Source organism: Lampetra fluviatilis, chromosome 49 (genome assembly GCF_964198595.1).
Source record: "Lampetra fluviatilis chromosome 49, kcLamFluv1.1, whole genome shotgun sequence".
Classification (NCBI taxonomy): domain Eukaryota; kingdom Metazoa; phylum Chordata; class Hyperoartia; order Petromyzontiformes; family Petromyzontidae; genus Lampetra; species Lampetra fluviatilis.
Genome location: NC_136323.1, coordinates 4,321,543 through 4,336,547, shown reverse-complemented (window position 1 = coordinate 4,336,547; position 15,005 = coordinate 4,321,543). Strand labels below are relative to the sequence as shown.

Sequence of the window (15,005 nt, the reverse complement as noted above, 5' to 3'; positions counted from 1 at the left end):
AGAGAGAGAGAGATGAGCCAAACAAGAAGAGAGGGGCAGAGAGAGCGATACGCCAACATCATTGCTGGCTTGGTGATGTCCATCTTCTGTGAGCAAACCAACTCAAACAACCACAACCGCTCTGGCTGGGAATCGCCGGACGGTTTTGCCCTTACAGCTTTTCTCCTAGCTCTGCAACATTCTTTTGGTAAAAAAAAATCTAGATATACACACGCGCACAAAATTACGGAGGAAATGTACTTGGCCATTTTCGTCTGCGTATTCCGTGTATCGAGAAGAGTTCAAAGTGACCCGTGCCGTGACTTTCGTGCGGTGTACTTCACTGCAAGGCCACCAATGGGCCACTCCACTGATGGCCTTTAGTGCGGCCTCTTGCAACGTGCGCACACACACCCACCCCTCCCACCAAAACACACTGGGGGAGACAAAGGCGGACGGGCGTGCTGCCACCCATTCCCCCTCGTGTGCCGTGCCAATCTCCATAGGCGCTACTCGCGAGCGGAACTTGCCCCAACAGGCAGGTAAAGGCTATACGGGGGATCTTTTGCTTTTGTGTCAGTCGCCTCGACCACATGGGAGTTGCCCGATGCTTGCACCTGGGGGTCCAGTTCCTCGTTTAAGGCTGAGTCGACCTAGGGGTGGTGGTTCGTTGAGTAAAGGTTGAGACACCGATCGATGTTACGAATGGCCTGGAATTGAACCCGGGTTTGTTGGCTGTGTTGCGCAGCGTGGAAAAAAAGTTACAGCAGCACCCCATCATACACACATACATACACACACATACACACACATATACACCAGCACACACACACAGTCACACACTCACCATCACACACACACACCAGCACACACACACACCATCACACACACACCATCACACACACACCATCACACACTCACCATCACACACACACACCAGCACACAAACACACCATCACACACAACAACAACAACAACAACAACCGCCATTCGCCACTAAGTGGCGGTGACGTCACCACGACGCTTGTGCCAGGCCATGTGCACCTTGAGGCCACGTGAAGTGTCGAACGCCCGCTGGCAGGAGGTCACGGGGCAGACCCAGGTGCCACGGGTCGACTGACCGAGATGACCGAGATGACTGGCTGATGCACCACCTGTGCCCCCTACTGTGCCAACTTGCTGTGCTTTAGCCACCCGGCGCTCCGCTCGTTGTTGTGAGCGTCGCTCCTCCGCCCTCCGTTGTTGTTGGAGGGCGACTGCCTCCAACTGCCCAGTAGCGTCCTTCACGAGCCTCCTCCACTGAGGCCGATCTTGACACCGCTGGTACCAGTCATCGGCAAGTCCACTCAGCTCCACGTCCTCCTGTACCACATCACTCCATCTCTTCTCTAGCCCGTGCCGCGCCCGTTTAGCCCCCTCGATCCGGCCGAACAAAAGCTGTTTAGGCATGCGGTGGCTGGGCATGCGGGCTACATGACCCAGCCAACGCAGCCTTGCCTGCCGGAGGAGCTCACTGATGGGACTTTGCCCAGATCTTTCAAGGACTTGTGAGCTCCTCACACAATCCAGCCTGGTCAAACCCAGGATGGATCGTAGGCAGGCCAGCCTAAATGTTTCCAACCGGCGAAGATGCTCCACTAGGGGGGTCCACGTTTCGCAAGCGTAGAGAAGGGAGGGAATGACCGTGGCCGAGAAGACCTGAAGCTTCGTGCGGAGCGACAGACCAGGTAGCTTCCACACAGCGTTACGCAACCGATGAAAAGATATTGCCGCTCGACTGATTCGGAGTGAGACCTCTGCTGATAAACTGGAGCTGGTCATGAGCACACTGCCCAGGTATGGGAAACTCTCTACTCTCTCCACAACTGCCCCATCACCGATTGGGAGTTGTGGGGGCGGAGTGCCCGATGGTACAAAATACCCAGGCAGGTGCTTAGTTTTGGTGGGGCTGATGGTAAGGCCCCACCTCTTAGTGGCACACTCCAGCCTCAGCAGCAGCGTCTCCAACTCCTCTTCTGAATGAGCAGCTATTACCAAATCATCGGCATACATAACGTGGTTGACCAATAGGGAGCCATCCCTTGATCGCACCCGGGCGTCGATCAGCCTCCCATTATATCTGTACCAAATGGTAATTCCCCCGGTACAGCTATTGAAGGCTTCACGAACTACGCAGTCGAAATAGATGTTAAATAATGTGGGAGCCAGAGGACATCCCTGTCGCACCCCAAGGTGTACAGGGAAAGGCTCCGACTCCCGGCCACGTAGTTTTACCCGGGCCCGCTCACCATCATGAAGGTCCTTAATGATCGTGAGCAGAGGGTCAGGGACTCCGAAAGCACGAAGAACAACCCAGAGCCCAGTCCTACTGATGGTATCATAGGCCTTGACCAGGTCAATAAAGCAGAGATGTAGGTCTTTTTGGAATTCCCTACACCTCTGCTGTAGCAGACGGACAGAAAATATGGCATCTGTGCAGGACCGCCCTTTCCTGAAACCACATTGGGGCTCCGCAAGCCTCTCCTCAGCATGCCTAGCAAGGCGATGTTGAATAATCCTTGCCAGGACCTTACCCGGCACACTGAGGAGTGAGATGCCCCTGTAGTTGTTACAGTCTGTGCGGTCCCCCTTCTTAAAGAGGGGGACCACCAGGGCATCCTTCCAGTCCTGCGGAACCCGTCCAGTGGTCCAGACTGTTGTTATGATGTCATATAGGGCAGTCTGTGCACAAACGCCACCCTCCCTCAGCATTTCGCCTGGGAGATCATCTCTGCCCGGTGCCTTCCCTGGTCTCAGACTCCGGATCGCCCTCAGTACTTCCTCAACAGCCGGTACCTCAGCCAGCCACTCACAGGGGGTGACCTCTTCCAATATTTGAGGCACCGCAGCCTCAGCAGGGTTATCCCCACTTTGTGCCATGATGTTTTCCTGGCTGAGAGATTTTCCCTCCCCCAGGACCTCACAGAAATGCTCAGCAAATCTGCAAACCTGTTCCTGGGGGTCGGAGATTGGATCACCGTTTTTTCCTCTAATGATGGTAATAGGTGTGGCGCTGCAGGTTACTTTTTTGATGGAGTTATCACACACACACACCATCACACACACACACCATCACACACTCACCATCACACACACTCACCATCACACACACACACACCAGCACACACACACCATCACACACACATACACCATCACACACACACCATCACACACACACCATCACACACACACCATCACACACACACCATCACACACACACACCGTCACTCACACACCATCACACACACACACCAGCACACACACACCATCACACACACACACACCATCACACACACACCATCACACACACACCATCACACACACACCATCACACACACACCATCACACACACACACACCATCACACACAGTCACACACTCCCACACGTAAGTCACACTAAAGCCCCACTCCTCCCCAAAGACTCACGCACTGTACATCGAATGAGGCCAAACTTTCAGCTGAGCCGTTCGCTATGCACACACAAAACACACACACAGCACACATCCATACCCAATCACACACACACCAACACACACACACAGCGCACATACACACATCACACACACACAGCGCACACACACAGCACATACACACAGCACACACACACAGCTACACAACACACAACCCACAGCACACGCACACACAGCTACACACACACAGCTACACACACAGCACATACACACAGCACACACACAGTACACACACACAGTGCACACACACAGCGCACACACACAGCACACACATAAAGACACACAGTTCACACACCCAGCGGCATTCGTCACTCAGTGCCTGCGACGTCACCACGGCGCCTGGTGCCAGGCTAGGTGCACTTCTGAGGCCACGTCTCGAATTAGATTTGGAACACAACGCTGACCACAAGACCACGTGTTCGCACCGTGGCTGGAACGTGGCGTTGGAGGAGGAACGAGAGTGGCCCAACAGCAGAGTGCCGCATGCAGTCGCAGCGACAAACACATCACTGCCAACTCCTCATCATCCTTATCAGTGTCCAGCTTGTCGCAGACCAATTCACGCCGTAGTGGGCACCCCGTGCCCTTGTGGTTCTCAACGTGCATACTATACACTACACTATACACTACACTATACACTACACTATACACTACACTATACACTACACTATACACTACACTATACACTACACTATACATTACACTATACACTACATTAGACTATACACTATACACTACATTAGACTATACACTACACTATACACTACATTAGACTATACACTACACTATACACTACACTATACACTCCATTATACAATATGCACTACACTATACACTACACTATACACTACACTACAATACACGTTCATCCTATACACTATACACTACACTATACACTACATTAGACTATACACTACACTATACACTCCATTATACAATATGCACTACACTATACACTACAATACACGTTCATCCTATACACTATACACTACACTATACACTACACTACACTCTACACTACTCCTGTACACCAGGCGAGGTAGTCAACATCTCCTAGCCACCGTGATGATGATGAGAGAGAGAGACACGCAAACTCCAAATATACAGCAGGCATCGTCAGGGTTGGGATCGAACCCACGATCTCCTGTATACCAGGCAAGGTAGTTAACGTCTCCTAGCCACCGTGATGATGATAATGATGAGAGAGAGAGACACGCAAACTTCAAATATACAGCAGAAGGCGTCAGGGTCGGGATCGAACCCACGACCTCCTGTATACCAGGCGAGGTAGTTAACATATCCTAGCCACCGTGGCACCCACGAATGAACGCACGGTGGTGATGGTGATGTGTGTGTAGGGGGGGGGTCCGTGATGTGTGTAGGGGGGGGGGGGCACCGTGTGTGTGTGTAGGGGGGGGGGTTCATTGTCTGCCAGGCGCACAGCAGCCTGTCTCAGCAGTCGCCGGATCTCAACGCCGTCGTGGTCACGTGACTCCTCCTCTCCCGTGGCAACGTTGGGAAATCTCCCAAATCGTTACTCACCCCGGCGGCAATCACGGACTTTATTTTAGTTTTTTTAATTTAAAGAAGCGGGTAACCGTGCGGCGACGCTAGCGCTCCCCCGCGCAACATTCCTGCCTGCGGAGGGAGCTGGTGTGAGTAGGTTAAACGTTGAGTTTAATAAGGGCACCACGGGGTGACCAGCCCCTCCCCATCTAGCCCCACCCCTCCCACCCCCCACCCAGCCCCTCCCCACCCAGCCCCTCCCCACCCTCCCCTCCCACCCAGCCCCTCCCTCTCCACCCAGCCCCTCCCTGCACGACGGACGGACACAATAATCCCCTGTGGGCTGGTGTAACCAGGAGATTCCTACCAGTATGATAGAATATAGTATTGTCATCAGTATGACATGAGTATACCAAGTTTGCAGTCGATACCACATTGGGAAGTGGGTTAAAATTGAGTTACAAGATTTGAGGATACGACAACAACAATGAGTTCAATAAAAGCTCGATTTAAAGCTTTCGTGACTGCAGGGATTCATCTTCTTGGTTCTTTCGGTAAAGTCACGTAGAAGGGAAATAATAAAATAATAAAAATTAAACATAATAAATAATTCTCACGACGTTTCGGCCACAACGCAAGCAGCCGTCCTCAGGTGAAGACCAGGCCTGCTTGTGTTGTGGCCGAAACGTCGTGAGAATAATTTTATTATGTTTTATTGTTATTATTTTATTATTTCCCTTCTACGTGACTTTACCGAAAGAACCAAGAAGATAAAATAAAAGCGCGTAAAGAAAAATGTTGTGGTGGATGGCACCACGCTGCTAGCTGCTGCCACCGCCGGTCCAAGACGTTTAACTCACTCGGAGGGGTGGCTGGGGGGTGGACAGTTTTTCACATTGTGCAAGAAATAGCACATTCACGCACCCCCGCCGTATAGCCGCTTGAATGTAATCGACTTAAAGCTTTCGTGACTGCGGGGATTCATATTCTTTTGGGGATTTCGACGAAACGTAGTTTTAAAAGATGATTCTTTGAACCTATCTACGTGATCTTCTTGGTTCTTTCGGTAAAGTCACGGAGAAGGGAAATAATGAAATAATAAAAATAAAACATAATAAAATAATTCTCACGACGTTTCGGCCACAACGCAAGCAGCCGTCCTCAGGTGAAGAACAGGTCTGTTCAGACGGCTGCTTGCGTTGTGGCCGAAACGTCGTGAGAATTATTTTATGATGTTGCATTTTTATTATTTAATTATTTCCCTTCTACGTGACTTTACCGAAAGAACCAAGAAGACGAATCCCTGCAGTCACGAAAGCTTTACATCGAAATCTATCTACGTGACTTTACCGAAAGACCCAAATAATCTGTGACGGGCTGTCGGGGCAAGTGCTGTTCGCGAGCAGCAGCAGCAGCACCTGGCCGCCTTTGTCTCCCCGTCGTTGCCGACGTTTGCGAAGCGGCCGTGCCAAAGGCAGTCGGACCCGTGGCGGGTCGGGTGGGTCAGAGGTCCAGAACCCGCTGCAACGAAATTCATCGCGGCCGTGATCGTGAATCGAACTCGTGCAGGCAGGAGGGGATGGGGGCGGGCAGTGCGCTAACCACTGCGCCACCACTCCTGGCTGGACACCAGAGATACCTCTCTCTTGCTCCGGCAGTACATCTACTAAAATTGGAACGATACAGAGAAGATTAGCATGGCCCCTGCGCAAAGAATGACACGCAAATTCGTGAAGCGTTCTCTCTCCCTGTCTCTCCCCCCCCACACACACACACAGAGGGCCCTCTGTGTTGTTCGCACTCCAGCGTTCAAGGCCAACATTGGCAAGAACGTTGGCAGTGGCTGTTTTCAAAACAATGTCCGTGACGGGGGTTGGTGGGTTTTTTTTATTCGGCTTATTCGGTTAAAATCCAGGTGCAATGTGGAGTGGAGAGAGACGAGATTGCGTTTGGAGACGACGCTGCCTCGACGGTCGTGCTCACCACGATGAATCCAGACCTCGCCCGGCTCCGTTCGTATCTCCCGGAGTGGCACTTTACACAGTGGGGGGGAGGGGGGGTTGAGGGGGGGGAGGGTAAGTCGTAGTGTAGCGGTTTGCGCGCTGCGCTATGAATCTGGCGACCCGGGTTCGATTCCCGCTCACGGCTAACACCAGTGACGATTATCTGAACCGGTCCTGGGCCTCCCTTAGGTCGACTCAGCCTTAAATGAGTACCTGGTGCGGTGTGTAAACATCGCCACTGGGGAGACAAAGGCGGTCGGGCGTGGTGCTGGCCACCCACCCCCTCGTGTACCGTTCCGGCCTTCATAGGTGCTCGCTAACAGCACTTGCCCCTACAGTCTGTTAAGGCTATACGGGGGATCTTTATCTTTGTGTGTCGGTGTGTGTATGTCGGTGTGTGTGTGTCGATGCGTGTGTGTCGGTGTGTGTGTGTCGGTGCGTGTGTGTGTGTCGGTGCGTGTGTGTGTGTCGGTGTGTGTGTGTGTCGGTGTGTGTGTGTATGTCGGTGTGTGTGTGTCGATGTGTGTGTGTCGGTGTGTGTGTCGGTGAGTGTGTCGGTGTGTGTGTGTCGGTGTGTGTGTATATATGTAACGCTTTCCAGAGTCTTAACGCGGCAGTAGTCGTCGTAGGTAGTAAAACTAGAAAACCTTTTGCACGATCGATGCCAAAGGGCAGCCCAACATTCTTTGTTCGTGCAAAGTCGATTTCGGCGTTTCACGACGGTCGTGACCACCACCCCTCCCCAGCCCCCCCACGTGTCTGTCTCACCATAGTCAGCAAAAAAAAGAAACCCCGTCATCAAAACAACCGCGTTACGTTTGCTGGGAGCATTTTTTTAAATCCTTTATATTAAGTTTACTTGCTTGCATGCGCGCTTACGACCGTGCAAATCTTTCGGTCGTTTTTTGACCCACTTCCCGTGATCCAATCGAGCTGACATTTTGCACACAGACTCGTTGTGCGTGACAATTTATTTTCGTGAAAATTTTTTTCCAAAATTTTCCACTTTTTAGGAAAAAAACATTCATATTTAATTTAAAATACCAATGTGATCAAAATGAAACTCTTACTCAAGAAAAACAGAAATGAATAATAAAATAAAACCGATGCCACGCATATAAAGGATTTATAGTGAAAAACTTTGTTTTTACGGGTTAATTGTTTTTTAAACCCAAACACAGCAAACTCCAGCCGGCTTGCAAGTTGTACTCGCACGACTCAACTCCCAGGTGCGCTGGAGGTCGGCATGCCGATCTGTGGTTGTGGTGGTTGTTGTTGTTGTTGGAGGAGGAACTGCGTCGTGTCCCGTTATTTATTTAGGAGTGCAGGGCAAGTGATGGGGGGGGGGGCTCTTGAAATATTGAGAGGTTTTTTTTCGTTTAAGCGAATTTGAACCCCTTCCAAAAAAAATTGTCGCGCGTTAGTTCGGCCAATCGCACCCCCCCCCCCAATTTTTTTTAATTGACCCCCCCGCAAAATGAATCGATTGGGATTATCTCAGTCATCACCCCCAACGCGTGCCACCACCACCACCCCCTTCCTTCCCCAACCTCCACCACCTCGGCTTGTCTACCCTGGCCTCTCAAGAGTCTCTCAGCTGCTTGAGACGCCGTGAGACCTTGAGACGCCGTGAGACCTTGCAACTTCAAACTCGCAAAACTCACGACCGGGGTGGTGGGGGTGGGGGTGGGGGGGCTGTTGCGACTACGAGTTGCGAGCCACCCAGACCGCCCTCTACGCAGCAGCAGCAGCAGCGACTTGACGAACGATTCAGCGGCAAATGAATCAGCTCCGTGCTCGTAAGAGTGGTCGGAGGCTACGGTTCATTTGATTTGCAGCGACCTGTTTCTTGCCCAGGTCCACTGCTGGACGAAGGGCCCCCCCCCCCGCTTCCCATTCGAGCAAATGCCCTTCGCAGCAGTCAGGCTCGTGAAACGAACTCTGCCGGATGAACCAGATGATGTTATTGGCCAGAGCACTCAATATAAGCTATGACCCCCCCCAACCCACACACCACCCCCCCCACACCCCCCCACGTGTTCCAACAATGCAAACATCGGGACCATAAAGAGGCGACTTTTGGAAGACTGCTCAGCACGGCTTTCCTGGATAAACAAAGGCCATTGTTCTTTTTGTGAACGGGGAAGGGGTGGAGGCGGGAGGGGGGAGGGGGTGGGCGGTGGGGGCGGGGGGGGAGGAAGTGGGGAGTTGGGAAGAGCGGTGGCGCAGCGGTTAGCGCTACGCAAACCCCGACGACCCGAGTTCGATTCCCGCTCAAAGTCACCACCGGTGACGATTATCGGAACCGTTTCTGGGCCTCCCCTAGGTCGACTCGGCCTCGAATGAGTGCCTGGGAGACAAAGGCGGCCCGGCGTGGTGCTGCCCCCCCCCCACCCCTTCGTGTGCCGTGCCGGCTTTCATAGGTGCTCGCTAACAGCACTTGCCCCGACAGTCTGTTGAAGCTATACGGGGGATCTTTGTCTTTGAGGGGCAGGCAACTTTACTGGGAATTGAACTCGGACCCGCAACTGCGGCTGGCCCAGCTCATCGGAGTCAATAAAGCCTTTCCTAATACCATTTACACTTTTATTTTTAAATTAGCAGGCAAGGCTCTTTGACAGCTCAACGAAGTGGGCTCATCATCGTGTGGAGATGTATCGCAGTCAAATACTCTAAACCCACGCTGATTCTAAATGCGGAGAGGAAACCGGAGGATCCGGAGACAAAAAAAAAACCTAAGAATATGATCCGGAGGCAAATCCACGCGCCCACAGGGAGAGAGAGAGGCACGCAGACACCAAATATACAGCAGCAGGCGTCAGGGACGGGATCGAACCCACGACCTCCTGTATACCAGGCGAGGTAGTTAACATCTCCTCGCCACCGTGGCGATGATGATGAGAGAGAGACACGCAAACTCCAAATATACAGCAGCAGGCGTCAGGGATGGGATCGAACCCACGACCTCCTGTACACCAGGCGAGGTAGTTAACATCTCCTCGCCACCGTGATGATGACAGAGACACGCAAACTCCAAATATACAGCAGCAGGCGTCATGGTCGGGGTCGAACCCACGACCTCCTGTACACCAGGCGAGGTAGTTAACATCTCCTAGTCACCGTGATGATGATGACAGAGACATGCATCTCGCAAGTTGTCCTCCCCCAGATTCGCACGGTTGGCTACGTACGGTGCGTGAAAGAAGTTCGGCAATTTAAAACAAATTAAGATCCCCCGTGTAGCCTTAACAGACTGTTGGGGCAAGTGCTGTTAGCGAGTAGCAGCAACAATGTAGGCCGGCACGGCACACGAGGGGGTGGGTGCGGCCAGCACCACGCCCGGCTGCCTTTGTCTCCCCAGTGGTGATGTTTACACACCGCACCAGGTGCTAATTTGAGGCTGAGTCGACCTCGCGGAGGCCCAGGGCCGGTTCGGATAATCGTCACCGGTGTCGGCCGTGAGCGGGAATCGAACCCGGGTGGCCGGGTTTTCACACGCTAACCTGCCACACCACCGCTCCCCACACACAAACACGCACAGGGGGAGGTGGAGAGGGAGATGGAGCGGCCGGGCATTCCGGAGATGCTCCTGGAGGACCGGGGCCAACACACACAGGGCCCCTTGTGAGGGCCCGGGACACACACAGGGGCCCACTGTGTGAAACCCTCCTTTTGTGAATGACCTCGGAAGAGAATTTAACAATTTTGACGCCCCCCCCCACCCACCCATTCTCTGTGGTGGGGGGGGGGCAGCCGTGGGTTGAAAGCCGAAGTTCAGAAGGCACACGACAGACACGATACAAGGGCACAGTTCATATACGAAATCCGGCCTCCTCTGCCTGTTGTTGAACAGATGTCAATGTTCCGGTTTGTGGTGTCCTCATGTCGTGGGGAGCGGTGGCATAACGGTTAGGGCGCTGCGCTCCGAACCCGGCGACCCCAGTTCGATTCCCCGCTCACAAGACCCAGTGACGGTTATCTGAACCGGTCCTGGGCCTCCCCCTAGGTCGACTCGGCCTCAAACGCGTACCTGGTGCGGTGCGTAAAACATCGCCACCGGGGAGACAAAGGCGGTCACGTGCGGTGCTGTGGCCACCCACCGCCTCGTGTGCTGTTCCGGCCTTCGTCGGTGCTACTCGCTCACAGCACTTGCCCCGACAGTCTGTTCCGGCTATACGGGGGATCTTTGTCTTTGGTGTCCTATGCAGGGGAGGGAGGGGAGGGGAGGTAGAGGGGGGAGAAGTGGGAGGTTGGAGGCGGATGTCTCCAGCGAGTTTGGCAGAGAAAAGATCGAAGGTCGAATGGTGGAACGTGGTGCTCGCAGCCAAAGTGGTGCTCCGTCTGAATTTCGAAACCGCCCCTCCCCACTCCCCACAGCTTCGCTGCGGTGGAGGTTTCTTTTCGAGCGTGCGCTGCGTCGTCGAGTAACTCCCACTCACCGTGCGAGCCGCCGTGAGCGGGGCCGACACCTGATGGGCGAGGTCTGGAATCGCTCGGTTCCGCCCCGCGTTAGGTGACAAAAGCGGCACTGGCTGCTCTGCATCGAGGGGGGGGGGGGCGGGGGGGGGCAATCCGATCCACTCCGATACACGGGGGCGACAGACGCGTTCGCCGGAAAAAAAATTTTGGCCGGAATGCTCAAGTCTCGTTTATCGAGTTGCCGTACAACCGGGGGCATACCTGGGCATGGAAGTCTCGTGCCTGGGCGGTGGGCACAGCTGGTGCCATCTGCCAGTCGTCTCGGTCAGAATCCGAATATTCCCACAGGAGGAATCCGATGAGCTGCAAAGCTCTTGTTCACCAGGCCTGCGGTCGTTTCGCAGATGTCCGGTAGTCGGGCAACCCACGGTACCTGGAGGGTCTGTCCCGTGACCTCCTGTCAGCAGCGAGCCTTCGATGCTTCGCGTCGCCCGGCACAAGCGCCGTGGCGAATGGCGCCTGCTGCTGCTGTTGTTGTTGGGGGGTGGAGGGATCACGGTTGGAGCGGCGTGGCAGAGTGAAACTCGACGTTAGCGCGACGGTGCGTCAGCCCGTGCATTGTAAAGAGCGGTCTGCGCAAGCGGATATCACGGCAGCTGATGCCAGGGTCTCTTCAAGTTGCAGCTCGTTGTACGCGTTTTGGCGGAACATTTCTTTGCATTGAAAGTCGCGTTGCAGTGTGAAAGGGTTTAAAAAGCCCCCTTTAACCGGCATGCTTGGTGTGTGAGTGGGCGAGGGAGTGGCTGAGTGGTAAATAGGCTGGGGGGTGAGTGACTAGGTGGGTAAATGGACCAATGGGTGAGTCTGTGAATGGGTAACCAGACGAGCGGGTGAACCCCCGCGACCCCCTCCCGCCGCTGACCCTTTCCATGCCACGTGCCGCAGGTCCCCCACGCGCCGGGCACCGCCGCCGAGTGGAGCGCCGACCGCCTGAAGCGCGAGCTGGAGAGCGAGCTGAAGCTGGACAGCGAGGACGTGCGCAGCCACGCGTGGTACCACGGCGCCATCCCCCGGCAGGCGAGCGCCGCACCCGGCACACGCGGCAGCCGGCGACGTCGGCACGGCGATTGCGCCGGGATAGGGGCGCCTCGGCGCTGTCGCGTGGATGCACCGCCGGTCGCTCCTCCGCTACGGCAGCTTGCTGCGATTCAGCCGCACAGCGACTGAAACGCGACAGCTATCTCTAACGCTAACATTGCCACCAACGCTAAGCTTATCTCTAACGCTAACATTGCCACCAACGCTAAGCTTATCTCTCACGTTAACATTACCACGAACACTAAGCCTATCTCTAAGCCTATCTCTAACGCTAACATTACCACCAACGCTAAGCCTTTCACTACAGCAGCTCTATCCCTAACATTAACCCTCCTCTAACTCTACCCCTAACAACAACAACCGCCATTCGCCACTAAGTGGCGGTGACGTCACCACGACGCTTGTGCCAGGCCATGTGCACCTTGAGGCCACGTTAAGCCTATGACTAACAAAAAACACAACCCCGAACACTAACCCCATCGCAAACATTGTTGTGGTTCCACCCCAGACACTTACCCCTACCCCTCTCTAAATCTAAACTATTTTTTATTTTACCAGCTAAGGCCAACTGAGCTCTGTAGCTCTTTGTCAAAAGCGACCTGGCCACAAATGATGTCTCGTCTCAGTGGCTTATCTTCGCGTGGAAATTTATAGCAGCCAAATACTATTAAACGCGTGTTTCTAAATGTGGAGGGGAAGACCAGAGGACTCGGAGAGGTAGTCAACATCTCCTAGCCACCGTGATGATGATGAGAGAGAGGGACAAGCAAACTCCAAATATACAGCAGCAGGCGTCAGGGTCGGGGATCGAACCCACGACCTCCTGTATACCAGGCGAGGGAGTTAACATCTCCTAGCCACCGTGATGATGATGAGAGAGAGAGAGACTCAGTGACCCCGCGTGAACCCCGTCGTTGTCGTCGTCGCCCCACAACGCCCCCACCCCACCGTGACCGCCGCAGGTGGCCGAGTCCCAGCTGGAGCGCGACGGCGACTTCCTGCTGCGCGACTCGCTGTCGGGTGCCGGCGGCCTGGTGCTGTCGTGCCGCTGGGCCGAGCGGCCGCTCCACTTCCGCGTCGAGCGCCGCACGCCCACCACCGCCACCGCCACCGCGGCGGCCCAGCAGCGCTCCTCCGGCGATGGCCACCACCGGCGTTCGCTCGGCGACTCCTACGCCATCCAGCCCGGCGGCGACGGCTTCGGCAGCGTCCCGTCGCTCGTGCGCTTCTACGTCGGCAACCGGCAGCCCGTGGCGCCGGGCCAGCCGGGGCCCGGCGGGTTCGGGCCCGTGTGCATCGCGCGGCCGGTGAACCGCGCCGTGCCGCTGGCGTACCTCGCCGCCGTTCACCGCGACGCGGCGCGGCTGGCGGAGCTGGCGGCTCACGGCGGCGCCGGCGGCGGCAGCAGCGACAACAACAACAGCTGCGGCTTCGATAGCTTCTACCGGCAGGAGCGGCACGCGGGTTGCGCCGGGAACCACGGAACCGGCGGCACCGGCGGCTGCTGCTGCGGCGACGGCGGCGGTGGCGGCTGCGACGTCAGGGGTCATCAGGGGTCATCGAAGCGTCATCACCTGACGGACGCGTCCTACAGGTCAGTGGTGGCGCTCGCGACGACGCGACCGGAGGTCGAATCTGTCACCGGTGAGAGCCTCCATCGTGACCGATGTTGTTGTCCACCCGGCGAACCGGAGGTCGCTCGCAGCAGTGCGGGGAGCGAGAAATTGCAGGGCTGCTCCTCCGCCTTGTTCATGAGCTCGATGACACGGCTCAGCGGCACGCAATTGCGCCGGCGACGTTTAAAAAAAATATTATTTCGTGTTAATTCTTCTTTTAAGGATTGACGGCTCTGCGATGTGCCGTTCCGTGTGGACGCTGCGATGTGAGGCCCAAGCTGCGTGTTGTTGTTGTTGTTGTGGCTGCAGGAACGGCATGGTGTTTGATTGGACGCAGGACGGAAGGGCATCTGAACCGCACGCCCAGGGACAGACGCTGCCGGGATACGGCACCGGTGGGTGAACGCGACGCTCGCGTCGAGCACGCAAAGACAAAGGTCCCCCGCGTAGCCTTTCACGGACCGCTGGGGCAAGTGCTGTTAGCGAGCACCTATAAAGGCCGTTACGGCACACGAGGGGGTGGTTGGCCAGCACCATGCCCGCCTTTGTCTCCCCAGTGGCGATGTTTACACACTGCACCAGATACTCATTTGAGGCTGAGTCTACCTAGGGGAGGCCCAGGACCGGTTCGGATAATCGTCACTGGTGTCGGCCGTGAATGGGAATCGAACTCGGGTCGCCGGGTCCGTGGTGTAGCGCGCTAACCGTTGCACCACCGCTCCCCACGTACACAGACAAACGTACACACAGAAACACACAGAGGCGCGCGTCACGCTACAGAGTTGCCCCATTGTGCTTGGTAACGCGTTCCCCCGGCAACCCGAGTGACAGGGAGGCACCTGGTGGACGCTAACCAACCGCTACACCACACACAC

The 15,005-nt window shown here is 55.2% G+C and overlaps 1 protein-coding gene and 1 non-coding gene across 4 annotated transcripts in view; both read left to right on the top strand.

Moving 5' to 3' along the window:
- LOC144948476 (SH2 domain-containing protein 3C-like) overlaps positions 1-15,005 on the top strand; it is an 80,954-nt gene that overhangs the window by 60,035 nt on the left and 5,914 nt on the right. For all 3 annotated transcript variants that reach the window (XM_078877974.1, XM_078877975.1, XM_078877976.1), the window contains 3 exons: positions 12,362-12,493; positions 13,477-14,108; positions 14,440-14,525. In XM_078877974.1, the coding sequence (XP_078734100.1) occupies positions 12,362-12,493; positions 13,477-14,108; positions 14,440-14,525 (850 nt within the window). The remainder of the gene's footprint in view (positions 1-12,361; positions 12,494-13,476; positions 14,109-14,439; positions 14,526-15,005) is intronic.
- Positions 6,641-6,744, top strand: LOC144948531 (U6 spliceosomal RNA). Its single transcript, XR_013640173.1, has one exon. It is a non-coding gene; the product is annotated as a U6 spliceosomal RNA (small nuclear RNA).